The sequence below is a fragment of the Arctopsyche grandis genome, chromosome 9 (assembly GCF_051622035.1).
Source record: "Arctopsyche grandis isolate Sample6627 chromosome 9, ASM5162203v2, whole genome shotgun sequence".
NCBI classification, from domain to species: Eukaryota; Metazoa; Arthropoda; class Insecta; order Trichoptera; family Hydropsychidae; genus Arctopsyche; species Arctopsyche grandis.
Genome location: NC_135363.1, coordinates 20,744,611 through 20,766,292, shown reverse-complemented (window position 1 = coordinate 20,766,292; position 21,682 = coordinate 20,744,611). Strand labels below are relative to the sequence as shown.

At 34.4% G+C, this 21,682-nt stretch overlaps 1 protein-coding gene across 3 annotated transcripts in view; it reads left to right on the top strand.

The window, feature by feature from the left end:
- Sobp (Sine oculis-binding protein) overlaps window positions 1-21,682 on the top strand; it is a 59,562-nt gene that overhangs the window by 27,890 nt on the left and 9,990 nt on the right. For all 3 annotated transcript variants that reach the window (XM_077438349.1, XM_077438350.1, XM_077438351.1), the window contains exon 2: window positions 15,216-15,363. In XM_077438349.1, coding sequence (XP_077294475.1) covers window positions 15,216-15,363 — 148 coding nt within the window. The remainder of the gene's footprint in view (window positions 1-15,215; window positions 15,364-21,682) is intronic.

Sequence of the window (21,682 nt, the reverse complement as noted above, 5' to 3'; positions counted from 1 at the left end):
ATCTACGTTAATTTTTAATCCTACTTTCTTTGTCCAGTTGTGTTAGTCTGTTTAGTAGATCAGCTGGATCGCGAGCTTTTAAAACTATACCGTCTGCGAACCGAAGATGACTCAAGAAGCGACCGTTGATGCTTACTCCTGCTGTGTCCCATTTCAGGTTCCTGAAAACGCCCTCAAGCACCGCATTGAATAGTTTAGGAGAGATGGTGTCTCCTTGCTTTACTCCTTTTCCTATGCTAAATCTATCGATTAATGAGTTTTCGTTTATTAAAAAAATCCATGATCAATGTTAATTATTTATGGATACAAATCTTCATATTGTGCATACGTATTTCGCAGGTCTCTTTGGAATTTGAGGGCACGTTCCACTTTTGAATCAATATTTAAAACGGCATTTTACGATTTCTTGGCCAGCTAGATAGTTTTGCTTAAATGATGCAACTATTTTGCCTAAAAAAGTACCGCGTAAAACTGGGGATGGGTGTATTATTCCTCCAAAGTGCCATATAGCTGTATCAATTTATTAGTTACGTTAGAACTTAGAGTTAAATCTTATTACACACACACACACACACACGATATATGAGATATGTATGTACATACATATGTATGTCGTATTGTAGACATGTGCATACGATCGGCAAACACGAATCGCGATCGTCGGATACGTTAGCGTTAACCGATCCCTATCGGTTACTACCCGCCGTCAATAATTCAGTAATATCGATGCTGGGGTAAATTGATATTCGTAAGCGCGCGCAGGAACCGTATAGTAATATGACACCTTCGAACGGCATATGTTGATTGCGCTCGCTGGTTCCATAATTTACCGCGAATTTTTATGTCAAAGTTGAAAATCAAAATTCGCACGTGGTTGGATCCCTATGCGTGAGCGACGAAAGGGTGTGTTGCATGCTGTCGACAGTATAATGACGAAACAATGAGTGCAGTAAACATTGATGAAAATACATTGTATGTAACTTGAATATATTACATATGGATACCGTTTAATTTATCTGGAAATACATTTTGTGTACTTATAAATAAATAAATTGTGAAATTGGGAAGAAAGAGCATCAAAAATGCCACTTTGCCTGAAGAAAAATATCATCGATCAATGCGTTTTGACAGAAAGGTGCCGCGTATTGTTTTACCAGAAGGTGCCGCGTATTGTTCAAAGTTTGTAAATGCATTGTTAAAGGTTTGCCGAACCTTTTTACAAAGGATTTACAACAATGGAACAATGGATAGCACTGTGACTATCCTACCACTAGTGATCAATGATCACTAATCTTCGGCATTGGCTGGATGCTAAGACAATAGTGAATCATTTTTAAAGATTAAAAAAAGCAACTTGACCGTCGGTCTCTGGATGATCACTAAAGGGCGGCGTTCCGACGATGCTTTATGCACAAAAAATGGTTCACTATTGTCAATTACCAATGCTAACCATGTTTTTTTGCTCTCTTGCTTTGTACGGTAATGGAGAGGTATATTGTTATTTGACCAGTGACTTTGCAATGCTGATCCATATTAACCGTTTTTGTATGGAAATACATACTTTAGATTGTATACAAAAAAAATCTAAAAATAATCCATAGATGTCTCTATGATTATTATTTCTGATTTCTGATTGTTTATGTATTCTGTATTTCGTTAACGTACACCCGTCGCATTGGAGCAAATCTGTAATGGCGAGTGTATATTGATTTGTAACAAAAAAATAAAATAAAATATGTATGTATGAAACAGACATACATACATACATATGTATGTATGTCTGTTTCACGTTTCGAGAATACTTGAATGTTCTCTTTTTCTCGCATTGGTTTTTGTAAGTGGAATAGGAGCGCCAAACGCCAAACGGTTGACGCACCTGACTCGGCGCGGAATATTGTATATGTTACACCGAATCCGTGAAATTGTCTATTACACGCATTCGGCAAGAGAATTGCCGAATGCGTGAAAAATGCAAGCATGTTGCCCAGTTCACGGATTTGGCAAATTTTTTGGCGAATGCGTGTATTCGGCAAGAATTTGTCTGCTCAAAGCATGGAGTCGGCAAATAGACAGCAGCGCTCCGGTGTTGTTTTTTAGAACTGGACAGCGTGGACAAGTGTCAAAGTGATAGCTGAAAGAGGATGTTTAATTTACATATTTTTATGTATAATATGACTACATACCTATATTTCGATCATCTCATATGACTTATACATAAATTAATGCCATTTTTATACATTTTGATCAATATTTTAACAGTGAAACAAATGTATGGAGTCATATTATACATAATAATATGTAAATTAAACTAAATTAAACATCCTTATTCAGCTGTCACTTTGACACTTAGTTATAATATAACACGCTGTCCAGTTCACGCATTCAGCAAAGAATTTACGGAATCCGTGAACTGGGCAACGTGCTTGCATTTTTCACGCATTCGGCAATTCTCTTGCCGAATGCTTGTAATAGACAATTTCGTGGATTCGGTGTAACATATACACTATTGTCCGTATCAGTGTAGAATACGCACAACTTCTTGAAAATACCCACATTTTTTTGTAATTTTCGTTTATTTTACTGCTAGATATTGATATAAATTTATTAATTTTGACCGCTCCTTAAGAAGAGCCGCCTCTGATGTCGAGGGTAGTTGACATAGTGGAGAATTTGAAGAGATTGAAGTGGCAATGGGCGGGTCATGTATGTATGTAGCTAAAAGACGGGTGGACAAAATAAGTGCTATAATGATACCCGATTGAATGTAAAAGGGTGAAAGGTACACTGAAAGAAAGATGGGTGAACGAAATTATGTAGAAAAAAGTGTGAGTTGATATGTATGAGTTGCGCAAAACAAATAAGACCAATGGAAGCGTGTTGTAGAGGCATTTACCATCTAGCAGTGGATGGTGTCAAAACGATCTTAAGTCCAAGAAACAAGAGTTTTGTCTTGAAGTTTTGAAGCGGTTGGCAATTTTTTTGAGGTAAAATTCCTGATTTAGCCTGATCCTCTATTATGTAACCTTATTCTTTATTCTGACTGAAAAGAAAACGATAGGAATATATTGATGTGGTTAAATAGAAAACGACGAAAGCGTAATAGAATAAAGTTTAAGGTTTCCAGAAATGCTTTGAAAATTGGTAAAAACATTATGACAAGGGTTTCATGTAAAACGGGGGAGTATTTCGAAGATTATTTAATTATGAAAGTGATTACTTTGGGGTACCCTCTCGTATACAATACTCTTGATATCAATTGTAAGGTCTCTATATATTGCTCATATTTCAGGTAGCTGTATCGACAGTATTGTTTCGAAGAAAATTGTATTATCATAAAAGCGCTTTTACGCGACTTTTCATGAGCATGCAACAAATTTGTTCAATTCGATCGAGAATCAAAAATTGATCACAATATCCGACTTCAATATATGTACATATTTATGCAGCATGTAAATTGGGTCTGAAATATCATCGTACAATAGCCATCAGTTATTTGAATCCGTCGGCCGTTTAACCCTTTACAGTTCGACAGTGCAATTTGATATTATATAAAAAAGTAACATTATACACTTGTGTGTGTAACATGCTTTTTTGTATTTCCATGGGTCAACGTAATCAAATTTCAATACGACTGATCCCTAAGTACTGATCGTATTAAATTCATGTAATTTGCTTACATTCATTGAATCCTGATATTTAGTTGATGTATCGCATTTTACGAAAAGAGATGGACGCGCGATTCTGTTTCCATAAAGATCTACATACATACATGCATATGTACCCCGAAAAGATTAATCGTTGATCCATTTAATCCATTTAGTGCGCAGACACACATAGTGATACGTGGCACGTGTTTTTACTTTATCTATGTATGTACATACATACGTGGTAATTAATAATAGTTTTGTGATCATGCGAAAATTCGAACTAGAGATTTTGACTGATTCGAACTCAGAATCGATCACTGGTAACGTTTTCATGATCTAGAATAACCTAGGATCTAGATTTTCATGATCTAGGTCCACCGTTTTATGTAACACCGTTCTCCTATCGAACTGAAACTTCGTATCGGTTACTGAAATTCTTATCGATACGACCTTAATTTTTTTCAAATTTTTAAGTTGACCGGAAATGGTACCTCCCTTTATATGTATATATTTAGGTGTCCTCTTTTTTTAAGTTTTTGATTTCAATTATCTCCCAAACAGCTAACCAAATCAAACTGATTTTTTTTTTACATCTAATAGAAATTATAATTATAGTATTTTTTTTAAATATTTTTACATTTACCGAAAGTAGTACTTTTACTTTAGAGGATCGAAGTTTTTTATGTTTTTCTCGGAAACCTTTCGGCGAATTGATTTGAAATTTCATATATACATAGAAGCTTAAACTTAATAATCTAATATATAATTTCGAAAGAGACTTTATATGTGTGTATGTTTGTTTGTTTGGTTCGTAGAATCCGTGACGTTCAATTTAATAAAAAAACAAATGAATATTCAAATAAATTTAAATAAAATAAAACTATTCAAATAAATCCAATCATTACTATTAGATTAGGCTTGTTTAAGCGGTTTATATTACAAATACCTAGCGAAGTCGGGTAAAACCACTAGTAAGTTATATATAAAATTTGTTGAGTACCCGTAAACCAGAAGTGGCAGTTTACTCTTGTTCGATTTTCTTACACTACTTTTTTTGACCCCTTAAATATATGTATGTGCTTTAGATTTTTTCCTCTTAGAAAGGTCAAAAATGTTGTGTCCACTATTCTTTCCACATACCTGAACGTATCAAGCTGAAAATCTATATTTGTATTCTTTATGTACTAACTTAGAGCTGATAAGGTTTTAGTCAGAATTTGTAAACCGGAAGTAGTATTTTTTTTTTAAAACAATATGTCATTATTTTATTTTGACCTTTTAAATTATTTTTATTTTCTTGATAAATGTGTCTAAAAATTATTGTGATTTTAAGTAATAAAAAAATTTCGAACAAAATTCGACAACCGGAAGTAGAACTTTTGTCTTATGTAAGTTTCAAAGACGCTCCCATACCAGAATGTATGAACGTGTATGTATGTTTAATTATCGAATTTTGTTTTGTGACCTTTTTATATTACTCAAATACATAGAAATATTATAGACAAATTCATGGGTTGGTCACATCCGAATTTTTTAGACATTTTTGCTCAGGTAAAAAATTGAGTTTTCATTGATATGTTTTCTTTATATTGACATGGGTTTAACAGTAATCGATAACGGTTATTTCCATATTTGAAGAAATGTACGAGAACTTGCATAACTAGCAAACTAAATGTTTAGGTACTTACTAATGTGTAATTATTATATCATCATCTACCTCTACTTTCAAACTTCTGCTACGTGCATCTTGCAACAATCAGATTGCATCGAGTAAATCAGTAAATATATGTACATATGTATTTATCTACGTACATTCAAAGGGACTGCACAAGGAAAATATAATATGTAGATAGACTTGTACTCGTTTAGCTACTTTGATAGTCATTTCAGTTCAAGTAGATATTTTTCAGTTTGATAGTCATTTAGCGTATACAATTTTCATCATCGAATTGGAGTTGGTTGGGGACTTGGGTGTGATTTAGTAGATTTTTTCGCCGCAAGATGTCACTCGAGTCGTGAAATATTATCTCGGTATAAATATTATCTCGGTTGTCGACTCGCAATGTGAAATGTTGAAATATCAAGTGTTGTGTTTCATCGACGGCAACATAACGCTGCGAGTTTCGAGTTTCAGTTCCATTTCCAAATTGGCAATTGTTCCCGCGTATTCGCCATTGTGTAACTTGGCACAATAATGTTCTCGCGTCGATAACGTAGTCGATACTCTCGACTCTGCGGAAATTATGCCCGATTTGTCGGTCGAACTTTAGACTTTTGTCAAATTGCATACGCACCATACGTAGTCTGAGAAATGAATACGAACAAAAAAAAAACTGTCGTTTTAATTAATGCCTCATGCTGGAGTCAGACAGAGTCTTCATGTACTCAATTAACATTGCTGTCAATGCCCATTTGTTCTTGTGTGTTTGTGTGTGCGCGCGCGTTTGTCGGAATGAAATTTGATACGGCCGCGTTTAAAGGGTTATTATTTTAGTTATTTAGCGTTTCGAGAAGACATCTCGCGTCTTTGGAATGTTCACAATAAAATGTATATAGTATATATTTTTAATTGGTGTTTCCGGCATCGATGATATCTGCCTTGTTTTTCATCGTAGGTACATATATGATTTTTGTCATATCATTTTATTCCTATCACACTAAAATTAAATCAATCTTTTTCAACCTCCTTTAGTTCTTGATTCAACTATGTATATGGCCTGTTATGTTTATTAGGATATGTGTTACAGTTGAAGTGTATCTTCTAGTTGTAATATATATTTTTCTAGTTGGAATATATTCCATCTAATCTGGTACCAATTATAGTATTTTAAGTTGTAATATATTTTTAATAGTTTGAATATGTATATTTTGACTAGTATGAATATAATCCATCTAGCCCACGTAAGTTGATTCATATGGTGAATTACAGTCCAACTGGTCAAAATATATGACAGCTGAAAATACAGTTCAACTATAAGTAAGGTGGAAAGGTTAGGTTTTCGTGAAAACGTCACTCGACTAATAAATTAAGTACACATTCTTAGAGTTATCGTAATACGATATTCATTACCATAATTCGTAATTCCTAGCAAATATTAACGCATTGTTTAATTCTAACGCATTTATAAAAACATCAGAACTGTCAAAAGCTCAACTGTTATATTACAACTGGCGCACACTATTGAAAGTATATTTGCGCTTGTAGAGATATAATTTACTAGTTGAATTGCATTCGAATATGAAGGACCTCACACGACATTTGGAATCTATTACAGCTGAAAATACCAAATGGTTTTAATGTTTCAGCTGAAAAATGATGAAAAATCATCATGTCTGGACCTCTTTCGCGTAGGCGCGTGCATGTAATGTGTATGCATCTGCATAATAGTGTTCCCTTTTGCTCGCTGCACCCATCATTCGACACGCTGCAATATCGGGTTACGGGCCGCGTTGCAACGTTTCGTCTGTCATATGTACAATTGCATTTTTTTATATTGTTTTTTAAATTTTGGTATGTTGAACCGTATTTTTTAGTGTTTACTGGTTTTAATTCGTTTTTAACGTGTTCCGCGGTATTCTTTAGCCTTCCCTTGTATATGTATATAACAACGTTTGCACACACTTTATCTGTATAACTGAAAATTTATAGTTAGTTTTGGACCATTGTGGCATTACAGGAAGAACCTAAAGGGCCACAAATTTAAAATTAATATGACCTTATATATTAATATTATTATTTGTAAACAAATTTCTTAATAGTCCCCTGTGTAGTTTTTCATTATTAAATTTGTTTCCAATTTTTTTTGTTACTTTTTCTTATATGTAAAATGAGTCTTTCTTTTTTAATTCTAAATGATATAATTTTCCATTATAATATTGTTACGTATACTAAAAAGAGCCGCCGAGTAATTGCGATCGGATCAGGCCGGGTAGCGTCCTGAGAGACCGTGAGACCGGTGTAAGTGGTTTTAAGGATTAGCGACAAGCTAAGTGCATGTAAGCTAAACAATGATTGCACTTCTCATACCGTGGGAATACATATCCGAATACGTGACCATAAAAATAGGTAAACAAATTAGACGTCGAAGATGTCCTGAGAGATCTATCCCTTATAAGGCGATACTTAGGCGACATCATGTCATTCTGGACTGAGCAGTGACAGTGCGTGTATCTCCTTAATCATCAATAAATGCTGTGATACGACTGTTGGCCTTTTACTTGGATCCTCCACCCACCCCTACGCAACAATATCATATGTATATATAATATCGCTATTCCGTCGGTATGTCTGAGATAACGCTTGCCATACAATAATAGTCGTTTCGATTCGACATACATATACATATGTATATGTACGTCACAGCTAAACCACTGCCAAAACATACATACATATATACGAATATAATAACAAAAAGAAAATACTTCTATATATACTGATCGCTCCTAATGTTTCCGCTTGGCAGATAATTTACCGCCATCTATTGAAAATTTATTTAATTAATTCATTTTTCTATTGGTGTTTTATATTGTTTACATGTATATTGTATATTATATTATATTGTTTAGCTAGTTTTTACATTTTTTTCGTATCAAACAATTAAATATAAATATTAAATTAAATATATTTAAAAGGTAATTGAAAAAAATTTGACTGCTTGGGGATCGAACACATGACCGACGACACATTTCTTTTAATTTTTTTTTTATTTAATGACTTAATAAACCAACACCTATGCGATGATATGTCATCGGGTACAACACTAGTTTAAATATATTTTCAATCATCATTGATAACAGGACTATGAAGCATTGTCAATCGCTGGATGAAAGCCTTGTCAATAAGTTTCAATTTTTCTTTACTTTTGATCGATCTGACATTTTTTTTTATTGTTTATTAAATTATCAACTCAAAGCACACAATTAATAGTTATTCAATTCAAGTACTTGGATGTCTGCATTTTCCATCAAATATTCTTCACCACTATCATTTACTACCTTCGTACTACTCCCTCATTGGCATACTATCTCTTCTACGTATGTATGTAATTGTACTGAGGATATTTTCCCTTACAAATGGAACTTCACTTGACCCTCTACCCGATTCGTCTGCATTATTTATACGTGATGTGTATGTACATATATATGTATGTACGTATAGAAGACCCGACCCGCCTACATGTAGGTCCTTCACTAATTTAGATGTAATTTAGGTGTACACATGCAAGGTTGTTACATTCATTGGTTGCATTTTTTCATTAACCCTTCGAGCGCCGGCGGGTTGTTTACAGCGTCGTGGATTATAATGAGGCTAGTGGCGGTCGCAAGACGACCCAGGGGTGTAGTCGCCTAATAAGCTGGCAAACATGACTAATGGATTGATCCGGTGTCGTATCGCGTGGCACAACAGTGTCGGGTGACGGCCGCTCCCGCCTCCATCAAGAAATCACACACATCCAGACAACACCAACACCACCCACCCAACCACCCACTCACCACCTTGCAACCCCCTTCTGTCGCCTCCGATCCACTCCCCGGCCCTGGCCTCGTGGTCGCTGGTCGACTTACTTATCGCAGAGGTACACGTTTAAGGTATTCCACTGTTACCAATTCAAAAAGACATAAACGCGTTCCGTGTTTCGTCATGTACATATTACTGAGCCGTAGCGTAGCATTAGATTCGTGAATTCAATGATTACACTGAGCAACAAAAAAAAATACCAGAGCGGAGACTAGCCAATCTTTACTAAGTTTGACCCACTGAATTCGAATATGATATTGATTTTTGTTGGTGGGTGATCGTTTACGAGATATGAGCGTTTAAAAAAATCCGCGATTTTTACAGTTTTTTGGCTTTTGCGGTCTTTAACTCAAAATTTAGGATTGTTACGCTCAAAGTGAGTATTGGAATCAATAGTCAGATATTTTTGCTATTAATTGTTATATTTTATTGCTTTAAAATACTTCTAATTAATTGTCTAGCGAATTTTATAAGTCAAAAATATATTTTTTTTTACGGATTTTTTTTCCGTGCTATTTTTCATTTATTTGGCAAATTTTTTATTTCACCACGTTTATAAGGATTGGTTTTCTATCTCAATATTTTTTTTTATCTAAACGTACTAACTAAAGCGGAAATTGCAATTTAAATGCTTTCGTTGTATATATGGTTGTATCGCGTAATATGTTAGGGCAAGCGAGATGGCATATAATCCACCTCACAGAGTACAGCGGTCGGACTGATGATAAAAATTCGCGTAGTTTTGGAAACCCACTCGTGTATGTATGTAGATCGGAATTAACTCGCATAATAATAACACTGAGCAACAAAAAATCACGTTTTTGAGTTACCAGAGCGGAGACTAGCCAATCTTTACTTAGTTTGACCCACTGAATTCGAATATGATATTGATTTTTGTTTACACGCTCATATCTCGTAAACGATCACCCACCAACAAAAATCAATATCATATTCGAATTCAGTGGGTCAAACTTAGTAAAGATTGGCTAGTCTCCGCTCTGGTATTTTTTTTTTTTGTTGCTCAGTGTAATTAAAGAAATTAAAGAATTGTAAAATATATGTATGTATAAATACATACATATGTATGTACATACATATATGAGATATGCAAAGGCCTCGCACCGATAATTTATGTATTAATAAAAACTTATTAAATTAGAATTACAATTGAAGGCAATTTTATTTATATGTGAAAATTAAATGAAATTTAAAAAATTAGAATATCACTTGTAAGCAGGGCTGTGGAGTTGGAGTCGGAGCATTTCAAGCGGAGTCGGAGTTGTAAAAAATCAACCGACTCATTTTTATTACTAACCTCCTTTACGTGTCACACGGTCTTCGTTTATTATTTTCTTTATTTAATAGTATTGCGAGTATTTAATTATGTGTCAACTAGAGTTTCTAATATTATTGAAAAAAAAATCACTAATAAATTGAATTTTAATATTTCCTTTATAAAAATCTAGAATTTAAATTACGTTATTAATAAAACCGTTGAATTGCATACATTTTGATGTTTTGTGTCCTCATTGTCATACGTTTTTTTTAATAAATTGATTTATTTGTGCATGAAAATTGATATAATTACACTATGAATGTATTTACTTTTAATTTATACCTACATGTCATTACCAATAATTCAATAAATTGTGTTACATGTCAATTTTTAGAGATTCTTTATTTCCTTTATTTTTTTATATTTTGAAAATCGCTATTATTTTTACTACTGATAATTTTATACGTTGGCAAGAAAAGTTGATCCTACTAAAATCGTTAAAGTTGGAGTAGGAGTTTGTAGTCGGAATCGGAGTCGAATCATAAAATGAAGTCGGAGTCGGTAAATTTTGATCCGAATCCACAGCCGTGAATGTTATGAAAAGTGATCGATTTCGTTCAACTAAGTCTTCATTGCCATGCATTGTATATAATATTTCTTTGCTTTGTTATCACGACTGAATATCCGAAATGAAAATTTTCTATTGATTCCATAATATTACATTGTATTTGACGTGTACATTCTTAATGTTTTTGTTCATTTAACATTTTAAGTAACGAGAGAGCTATTCAAGTATTGGATAGCTGGCAATGTATAATTACGCCCATATTGAAATCTCCTATATATTATTATAATTGAATATCAGATTCTTAATTTTACTTATTTAATACACGTAGTTAATTTTTTGTAATTTTAATCGTTTTTTGTGCTATTAGACGTATCGAATGTACAAGGACGCTCGCGAAAGACGTTCTCCGAATAATTAATTTTATGACCGGTCGTTTGAAACAGGGGAGGTGAAAATTGACACGAGTGCCAACGTCAAATATCTCGAGAGCGACGATCCTCTCTCGTCCTTAAAATAATTACGTAAACGAAGAAATAAAAGTCAATGAAAAAAAAATCGGGCTATTCAGACACCGCATTCTACGCGATCGATTCACGCTGCACAATATCCTGGGGTGGGTCGTTGTGTGTCCCAAGTGTCCGATGACAAAAGATCCGTTGATGCGCAACACCTGCCGTGTTATTAAAACGACGCTTATTTGTGTGCTCATCTGGTCGACTCGATTTACACGGTCCGGTCGGCGAGCTGCGCTTTTGATGTCCGATCTCGGCGAATGGTGAATCTCCGTGGTTTCTCTTATACACGGTTATTTATTTCGATACTGGGCTTTTGCATGCATACACACACACATACATAGGTCGGTGTAATGTTACGCAGTTTCCCTTTCCCGTTGCTGCTCTTTTGATAATCTGACACTGGTCCGCCTATCAGCTCCCGCCCATTCGGTGTCCCTTACGACGGCCGTCGTCAACCTTTTAATTTGTATTTTCGAGTTCGTTTTAAAGTCCCTTTGTGTCTAAAGGGCTATATAGTAATCATGTAATCTGATTCTTCATTTTTTGTTTTTGTTTTGATGGTTAAAAGTCTTGTAAAATTAAAACTATAAGCAATATCTTATGGTAAGAATAGTACGGCATGGTATGTCTGGGTAGACTCCAGTTGTGATAGGTCTTCATTTCATTGTTAATCCGTACGATCTTATTATTCTAAGTTTCTCCTACATTTCTTCAAATATGGGAATCGCCGTTATCGATCACTGTCAAACCCATATCAATACAAGGATAAAATATCATCGAAAACACTCTGGTTGGTGAGTATTGTCAAGGATCGCGATGGCATTGCACTCTGTGTGTCTGCATCTTTAATTTTTTAATAATTTACGTCGTATCGATAAGCATTTAGTAAGTTTCTTTTCGATAGGACTAAGGGTGAAAACACACAGCGATGAACGTAGCACATGGTTTTTTTTTAGATAGTTTTAAACATGTGAAAAAAATGTGGAATGCCTTGTACAAATTCATGGAACGTCCAGCACACACCGTCCCAAAACCACCTCAATGGGGTGTTTTCGGTAAAATTGTATCCTTGTATTTATCCTTGCTTGATAGTGATCGATAACAGTGTATCCCATATTTGAAGAAATGCAGAAAACCTCCCATAGCGGGGTGCCAAGCACACGGCGTGGCGTCCTTCCCTGTGTGATTTCGCCCTAACGGTGTTCAACACACACATTTTTTCTAGATCATGAAAACATGATCAGTGATCCATACTGAGTTTTAATCAGTCGATATCTCGAGTTTAAATTTTCGCATGATTACAAAACTTCGGCTATTGTTACTACGTACATAGAGGAAGTAAAGATCATTGAATTAAATTAAATTAAAGTTGGTTATATTGTAAAATTGTACAATTTTGTTTGTTTCCAATCGTAGCATGCTGGGAAATAACTACCATTCCAATAGATCTCTCTGCTGCTACGCATCATTGAACCACCGCGATCAGAACAACGCTTACCATCGCGACGCAAACGATAATCACGTCAATGGTTTTTGTATAGTTTGAATAATATACCATTGGGAAAACTTTATCGAATACATACATAATAATTATCTCAGTCTGGGTTGTATATTTTGTGTATGAAAGTCGCTCGCTTGAAATAGATCCCGCGGTGGTGTAGTGTTGCGGCTGAGGAGTCTATCTTTGGAGTATCTCCGTCACGGTGCCACACGATAGCCCCAGCGTCTGCCACTGCCACTGGTCACACGATACCCATCGCTCGAAATACGCCATCGATCACCATTAAAACACACTGCCGATTCGACCAGATGAGCAGGTGCTTCGCTGATTCACTACCTTGGTCTCGCCCGTTCAAAAAAGTCGGAAAATCGTACCCTTCCGGCGAAAGATCACTCGTCCACTTATCGATTTGCCCTTTCCTATGTAATATGGGAGTGTTGGACTGAGGTTGAGAAAAGAAAATGTTTGATACTTCTTGAATATTTACTATTTTTTAGTTTGGCTCGCAACCAAAGAAGTTACCATGGCGCCAACGTGTAGTTTGTAACTATTAAAACGATTCTTCAAGGGAGTTTTGGCACCCAATCGATTTTAGAAACTTTGTTCAGCGGGAATAGTTTATTTTGTAAACTAACAATTGCAGTTGGATTATGCATGCATAGCACGAGTACTACATAGATATGTATCATACATAATGTATGTATACTTTTCTAAAGCATGATATATTTTGATAATGCTTCACTAGCAAGCAATTAGAATAATGATACGCAATGTTAATTTGATAAAAGTTTCGTATACTTTAAAACAATATGTAATTCCTGGGTTTTTTATGGAATTTTTTTTTTATCAACATATTTGTCCTATATTCTTTCAACTTGCATTGAGCAATTTGGTTGCAGTTGCAACCAAGATTGAGTTTATCCTTTCTTGTACCAGGTCCCAAAAATACCGACATTTAACACTATCAATACTACCGGTATATACCGGAAGTTTGATTGAAGCAATTAGTGCAATAAAATTTAATCCATTATCAGTAAAATATTTAGTAATTAATTGTCGGTTAATCTTTGATTAATTTTAATCAATTAATTTGTAATTAACTATGTATTTTCTTAATTACAAAATAATGTGTTGAGTCCATCAACACTGCGTGAGTTACCGAATGGCAATTGTCAAAAAAGGTAAATAAATTTCTGCGCGGTCTTTATTCTGACGAATTTTTGTTTGGAAAGGATGGCTTTAGCTTTTAAATACTATATATGTACATACATACATATGTATTCAAATAATTATTAATTGATTTTAAATTTATGATACACTTAGAGGCTCCTTTGAATAGCAAGTCAAAAAGGATGTTGAGTGTTGACTCAAATACAAAACTAGCCGATAAAAGGTTTTCTTCTGAATTCAAAACAATTCAATTAACATAAAATTAAAATTATAATATTTCATATCTATCGGTAGTCGATTTTGTATTACCAGTAGTACCGAAGGAAAAAAATGATGAAAAAAACCCGCTAGAAACAGTTTTGGTAGTACCGAGATTAAAATCCCTAGTTTGTATGTACATTAGTAACGCAACCACCGAGCCAGCAGCGTGGCTCGGTGGTTGCGTTGATACTAAAGCACTGAGAGGTCGCTGACCATGATTGAAAATAATTTATTCTGAGTATAATCTTAAATTCCGCTGGTCATATTTGGATATTTGTGACTCCAAATCGATCGTTTCCTATCAGAGTTTGTCAATTTATCTGATTTCATTGTTGAAGTGGTTCTTCCACCAAATTGGCAAAAACCATCCTACCCTTTATGTCACCACTATCATTATTTTATTATACTTATATGTGTGTTCGTAGTGACGCGTTAGAGTATTCTGTAATGTAACTGTGGCAAATAATCTAAAAATGAATAAATAAGTAAAAAATTAGTAAAATCTTAAAACTGTATGTAGTAACTTTTAAATATTATCAATTGTAGAGTTTTTCGATACTGATTAGTAAAATGGATTTTCATGGTTTATCAAATAGATCATATCCGTTGTATCAATTAGATTTGGGTATAATATGAAATGACTATTTATCGATTAAATTATATGATGTGGGTACTTTTTTTGATAAATGCGAATATTTTTATATATCGATTTCAGTTATCATGAGTATGTATGTATTTCAAATGTTTGGTTTGTTTCAGGAGTTCGCCGAAACGGCCATGAATGAATTGTTAGGATGGTACGGGTACGAAGCGCGGGGGGGCCAGGGTCCAAGGGGACCCGTGGTGACGAGGACGGGGTCCCCCTCGCCAGGGGCTCAGCCCCCGGTCAGTCCGAATGATGACACAGGTAAATAATTTTTTGTCAACTGTAATATATTGGATGTGTATAATGTCGATCGGTTTAAATTGACCTCTGCGATTCGGTGCATTTTTATCGTTCGCCCGATCCGATACGTATTTATTTCCCCTTTGTGAACGATTCGTTTATATAATCGTTCCAAGAATTTCACATAAAAAATTCATATAATAAACGAACACACTATTTCCATCGGATATTTTCAGGGGTCGTTCACTGTCGGTGTCGAACGCGCTTTGCTAAAATTAATCACTCAGTGGTTCTTTATTATTATGTATGTATATCGTAACTTAGGGTGAAGTTTGTTTAAAATATGAAATAGCGTTTGCGATAATAGGCACTAACTTACTTAAAAATTAAAAATAATATGAATATAAAATAAAATATAAGATGCACAAGCAAATAAATTATTTTTAATTATATTAATTGACAAAAAATTTTAAATAAAAAATGAAATCACTGGAACAAATTGTATTTTCTGTATGATTGTATATTCAATTTTTATATACGGCAGTGAGTCTATTTAGCAAAAAGGTGGTAATAACACAAAGGAAAACATAACTAGTTTCATTGTTTTTCATTTCCTTACTAACTTTTTTTTACGTTTTCTTGCATGGCAGATGTAGCGCATTATAAAAGATTGACTATACTTTTTTATATAAAAAAATATTATCGATTTTGCATTTTAATATACATTAAAAATCTTAATCCTATTTTCTAACTAAGATTGGTTAAACAGAAAAAAACATTCTTAAATATAGTCTGTTTAAGGAGCTTATAATGTATAAATAGACTTCGGCGTTGCCTTGGTGCCCCTTTAATAAAATAGACCTCTCCATTCATTAACTAACAAATAAGAGAGCAAAAAATCATGGTTCACAAAAGTAATTAACAATAGTGGACCATTTTTTTTTCGGTCCGAAAGCCGTCCTTTACTCATAAGTAGTCACCGGAGCCTGAGGGGGCCGTGTATTGCTCAAAGGTTGTAAATGCATTGTTAAAGGTTTGCCGAACAATGGATAGCACTGTGACTATCCTACCTCTACTCATAAGTAGAGGTAGGATAGTCACAGTGCTATCCATTGTTCGGCAAACCTTTAACAATGCATTTACAACCTTTGAACGATACACGGCCCCCTCACACTCCGGTGACTACTCATAAGTTATGATTAAATTTTAAAAAGTTTACACATTTAATATTGAAAGTTGATTTCTAAAAATCTGTGTATAATTTAAATTTAATTTTTGATCATATTTGGTACCATATTTCATATCAAGCTCATGTCGAATTGAATTTGTATTAAAGGATTGCCCATACCAGTGTTGCCTGTGGTTTTATATTTATTTTTCATTATTTTTTTTACTTTTGGTTTTCTTTGTTCGGGTTAGTTTTGAGTAATATTCGAGTGGGTAATCCTCCTGTGGCGAATAACCATAGAACCTTGTTTATGTACATTTAAAGATGCATCAAATAGTACACTTATTGTATTAATATTTTATTATACATATATTTTTTTATATTAAGAATATGGTATGTGATACGAAATTTGATTTGAAAATTAGAGACAATTATTCTTTATATTCTATTGATTAAAAAAACGGACTGTAGTGATGGTGGGTTTATAATAGAACACGAGTATATTAACTATTGCCCTAAATTTAAGTAGAACACATTTCGGAGACTTTGTTTTACTTGATTGCATAATAAAATTGGTTGATTAGAGTTCGAAAACCAATAGCTGTCGATCACTTTCAGGTGAGTGCATTTAGGAGCCTACAGTGTAATTAAATTTCTGGGAAACGTGACATGACCAAAGTGAATTCAAGGTGCAACAACTCTGACCGTATCGCTTCTGTTTTCTATACTCGTCCAACGCTTCCACAACCGTTCTGTTGCCAGCGCCCTTCTTCCCCGCCGCCTCAAATTGATTTAATTATTTAACGAGCGCTAAATTTATTCGTGCGCTCGGATTTCCGAACAAGAGTGAGAAATTCGATTTTGTCGATTGATCTCCGTTTCTAGTACAAAGAAAATTGGTTACGTCATAAAAAGTCTGTAAATACTGTCCGATGTAATAATGGGTAAGTAGGAGGTGGGGTGACGTCAGATGGAGGAGAGAGAGGGGGGGGGGGCATATTAATTACTGTTCTAGTCCCGTGAATTTCATCTCACACAACAGCTATAAATCTTTTCATAAAAGGGAACCCCCCTCCCCTCCTACCACCCACTTTCTGAAAGAATATTGTTTATTATTTACGTGGAGAGGCGTGTTATTTTTCGTTCGGCATTGTATTACCCCTCCCTCGTCTTATATCCCTGCCGCCCATCCAGTCTCGAAAGACTATGGGACGAGTCCAATGTCGCTTCTGAAAATTTGGCTCGCATGGGTTGGAATAAGGCATTCTTTTATTTTAACGTTGTAGGCTATTTTTTTTAACACACCATAAGTACTAATATCAAAGTCTACCTTAGACATAATTGTGACTTCATACTTCTATAGGTATATATAATATATAGGCACATATAACATACATATTTATATAGCAGTGGCGTGCCGTCCATGTATGCTGTGGATGCTGCGCATCCCTTAAAATTTACGTCAAAAATATTTTCATACCGTTTGTTTTCTGAATTTTCTTTATTTTATTTCTCTTTAATTTATTTTTGATTGCGTGATTATGATATATGCGATCTTTTGTCTGATCCAAAATCGACATGGACAAGCATACGCGTTAAGAGGCCGTAGCCGATTGCGCGACCGGTACTTGTTTTTTCACATCACGCTCATATCGCTATGGATGCTGAAGTTCTCTACAAATCTTTTGCGCAGGCGCACAAGTGAGCTGTCACTCTTGCGTATGCGCATGAGTGAGACGACTCTACAGTCGTCTCGCTGGCGCGACACTTGCTCTGGAAGCAACATCTCCTTTTGCATATGTATGGACTTGATTCGATTTTTTTATGTTTGAACTTGATTTGCAATTATTTTTGGACTTTCGCTTGATTCGTTGATTGATATTTCGCACGTTACGTCCTAAGTTATTAACTTTTATTATTCTGTTGTAACTTATTAAGTCCTAAATTATTATTTATTATGGTAACTTTTATTATTGTTATGGTAACTTTTATTATTAGGCCATTGCGGCGCATTAGGTTCTTCCTGTAATGCCACAATGGTCCAAAACTATTAATAAATAAATAAATAATTATTTTGTTGTAATTTATTACGTCCTAAATTATTATTTATTATGGTAACTTTTATTATTTTGTTGTAATTTATTATGTACTAAATTATTATTTATTATGGCCCTAATGGTTTTATCGCAGTTGTTAATAATAATTGCAATTGTTTAATTAATGAAACATAAAAGAGGTTTGTAAAAATATACTAAAAGGACATTTGCTTCTCTACCATATAATGAAAAAAGAGATTATTGTTAAGAGCCCAAAACTCACACCAATATTGAATATTCATTCTAAAACGAAAACACCAAAGACATTTTAATAAATATAAATAGCCAGCAGCATAGCTCGGACGTTAAGCTTCTGCTTACCGTCAAGAAGGTGCCGGGTTCTATCCCTGAATGAAAATGAATTTTTCAGAGTATGCTGTTGGTCAGACCTGGATTTGTGACTCCAGGTTGATCGTTTCCTATCAGAGTTTGCCAATTTTCTCTGATTTCATTGTTGAAACGGTTCCCGGAAAAAAAAAATTGGCTAAAAATCCTTCCTACCTACTATGTCACCACTATTTGAAAAATTTGATTGATGTACAATAAAAATTTATGTACAATTCATAGATGTCTCGTTAATTTGCGAGTTTTTTCAGTGTCTCGCAATTCAACGACTTATAATAAAAATGCTGTATTTGTATTTGTAATTGGCCAGGAAGGCGCATTGGGATTTACCTGTAAGGCCTTCCTGGTATATATGTAAAATAAAAATAAAATAAAATATGACAATGAAGAATAAAATAACATTTAAAAAAATAAACTGATCGTGTTTTGGACAGCATCCTCTGTTTGAAAAGTCACCGCACGCCACTGATATATACATAGGTACATATGTATATAGGCACATATAATACCTAGAATGGCTAATTCAAACTCTTATTTTTTACTTGAAATATCAATATAAGCCTTATAGACAATTCGGAAAAACTTTTTTATTACCTATGTATGTATGTATGTATTAAACATTCGGTGTGATGTTGTGGGTGTTACGCGTCCCCGTGTTTGAGAATCGGCCCTTCCCCATCATCTCCTCCTCTGCTTCAGCATCCCGGTATCGTTTCCAGACTGACGCGCAATCCGACACCGCGCTCACTAAATGATGGCGGCTCTCAAATATCGCCTTAATTAATTAGGTGCGGCGCTGCTGCTACGGCGTAGAAGCCTCTGCGACGCCCCATAGGTGCTCCGCCACCGCCAGGGGCCCCCATCTCTGAACTTCGCGAAAATTTTTACACGTGCGATCGAGTATCGCTCATCATACACTACATATTCAAAAAGTCAATATACGTACCTACACCTTCGCGTCGAGATTGGATAATTAATTATGTACCACCTACATACATACATACACACACATCTTGTTAACATATTATAATGAATTGATGATATTGGATAAAGTTGACCCGTAAAGAGATTTAGAATATTTTTTAGAGACACTTTACCGCGCAGACACTAACCGCTCAGACACTTTAATACACGGACACTAGCGTACAGACATTTATCACGTGGACGCTTTTGCGAGAATAATTTGCCGATTTATTAGATTGATGAATAGATTGCCGATTGCGAGAATAATTTGCCGAGAAATTGTGTAACTATGTATAATTCAAACCATCATTGTTCGAATTACTTAAATAACATCTAGAGACTCTCAACATTTAATTAAAATATAAATTGAAAACATTATTACTCCAATTATTTTATTAGGCTTACGCCACTTAATTGTAATAAAAAAAATATTTGTTTTAAATTTACTATACGTGACGAGTCAGAATGTTAAATTACAGAAAACACAAATATCGGAAGGCAAAGATCGAAAATCGAAAGATCTTAAGTCGAAAGATCAAAAAAAAAGGTGCATGGTAAACGGTATATAATCACTTAATTTGCGCGAGCAGGGTACAACAGGAACAAGAGGAACAGGCTTTTCCTCCCGTATTTTGCGCGCGCACATTAATACGGGAGGAAAAGCCTGTTCCTCTTGTTCCTGTTGTATCCTGCTCGCGCAAATTAAGTGAGTATGTACCGTTTACCATGCACCCTTTTTTTTTGATCTTTCGAATTAATTATTTTCGATCTTTGCCTTTCGATATTTGTGTTTTCTGTAATTTAACATTCTGGCTCCTCACGGAGACCGGTTTTCACCCTATGTTTCTGTGAACCAAGAATATACATACATCAGGTATACAACAGTAATTTTATACAAAAATAGTCACAATGAACGGGCATAGCTGATACTAATATACCATAAGAATTAAATGCAGTTATTTTACCCAAAATACATACTACGCTCAAAAATAGCCCGTTTTGCCAATTCTGGTGTGTATAATAAATATTTATGTGTGTACTTACATACATACAATGTATGCATGTGTGTACTTGCATACTATGTATTTCTTTTTCGTTTCATTATGGATAGCCAAAATGTTAATTATTATTTTGAGTCTTTCCAAATTCAGTAATTAATTCGAATATTAGCCGGGATTTAAAGTTTAAAGAATGTGGTTTTTTTATTATAAAAATTGACGTAGTGGTCAAAGTTTCTATGACGACGATTTGATTAGTTGAATATCATTTTTTTTTTCGATTCAATTCATTCAATCTATTTCTATAGTTCTCTTTTATAAAACGGTATTAATTGGATTTTCGATCATCGACTGTACATATTGACGTCGACTATGATTAATTAAGATAATGTTTATTAATTATATTAAAAATATTTCTATTTATGATTATACATCATTCATTCTTGTCCATGTCCGCCATTGCTGATTTTTTTCGCGTACCACCAAGTAGTACACGTACCACAGGTTGGGAGCCGCTGTTCTGCTAGGTTATAAAACTAAATCCCGTATATATGTATGTATAAGGAATAAACAGTATTCTTTATCATTAGCATATTTTTAAATTAGTTTTTCCCCGGAAGTACGTTTATACGAAAACGTATTATATTTATACTAAGATGTATGTATGTATTATTATTGATTTTTAGTTGTTGAGTCAGTAATAATTAATCCCGTTTTCAGACGTATTATTATGTCCACATTTTTTTATTATTTTGCACAGTGAAAATCGA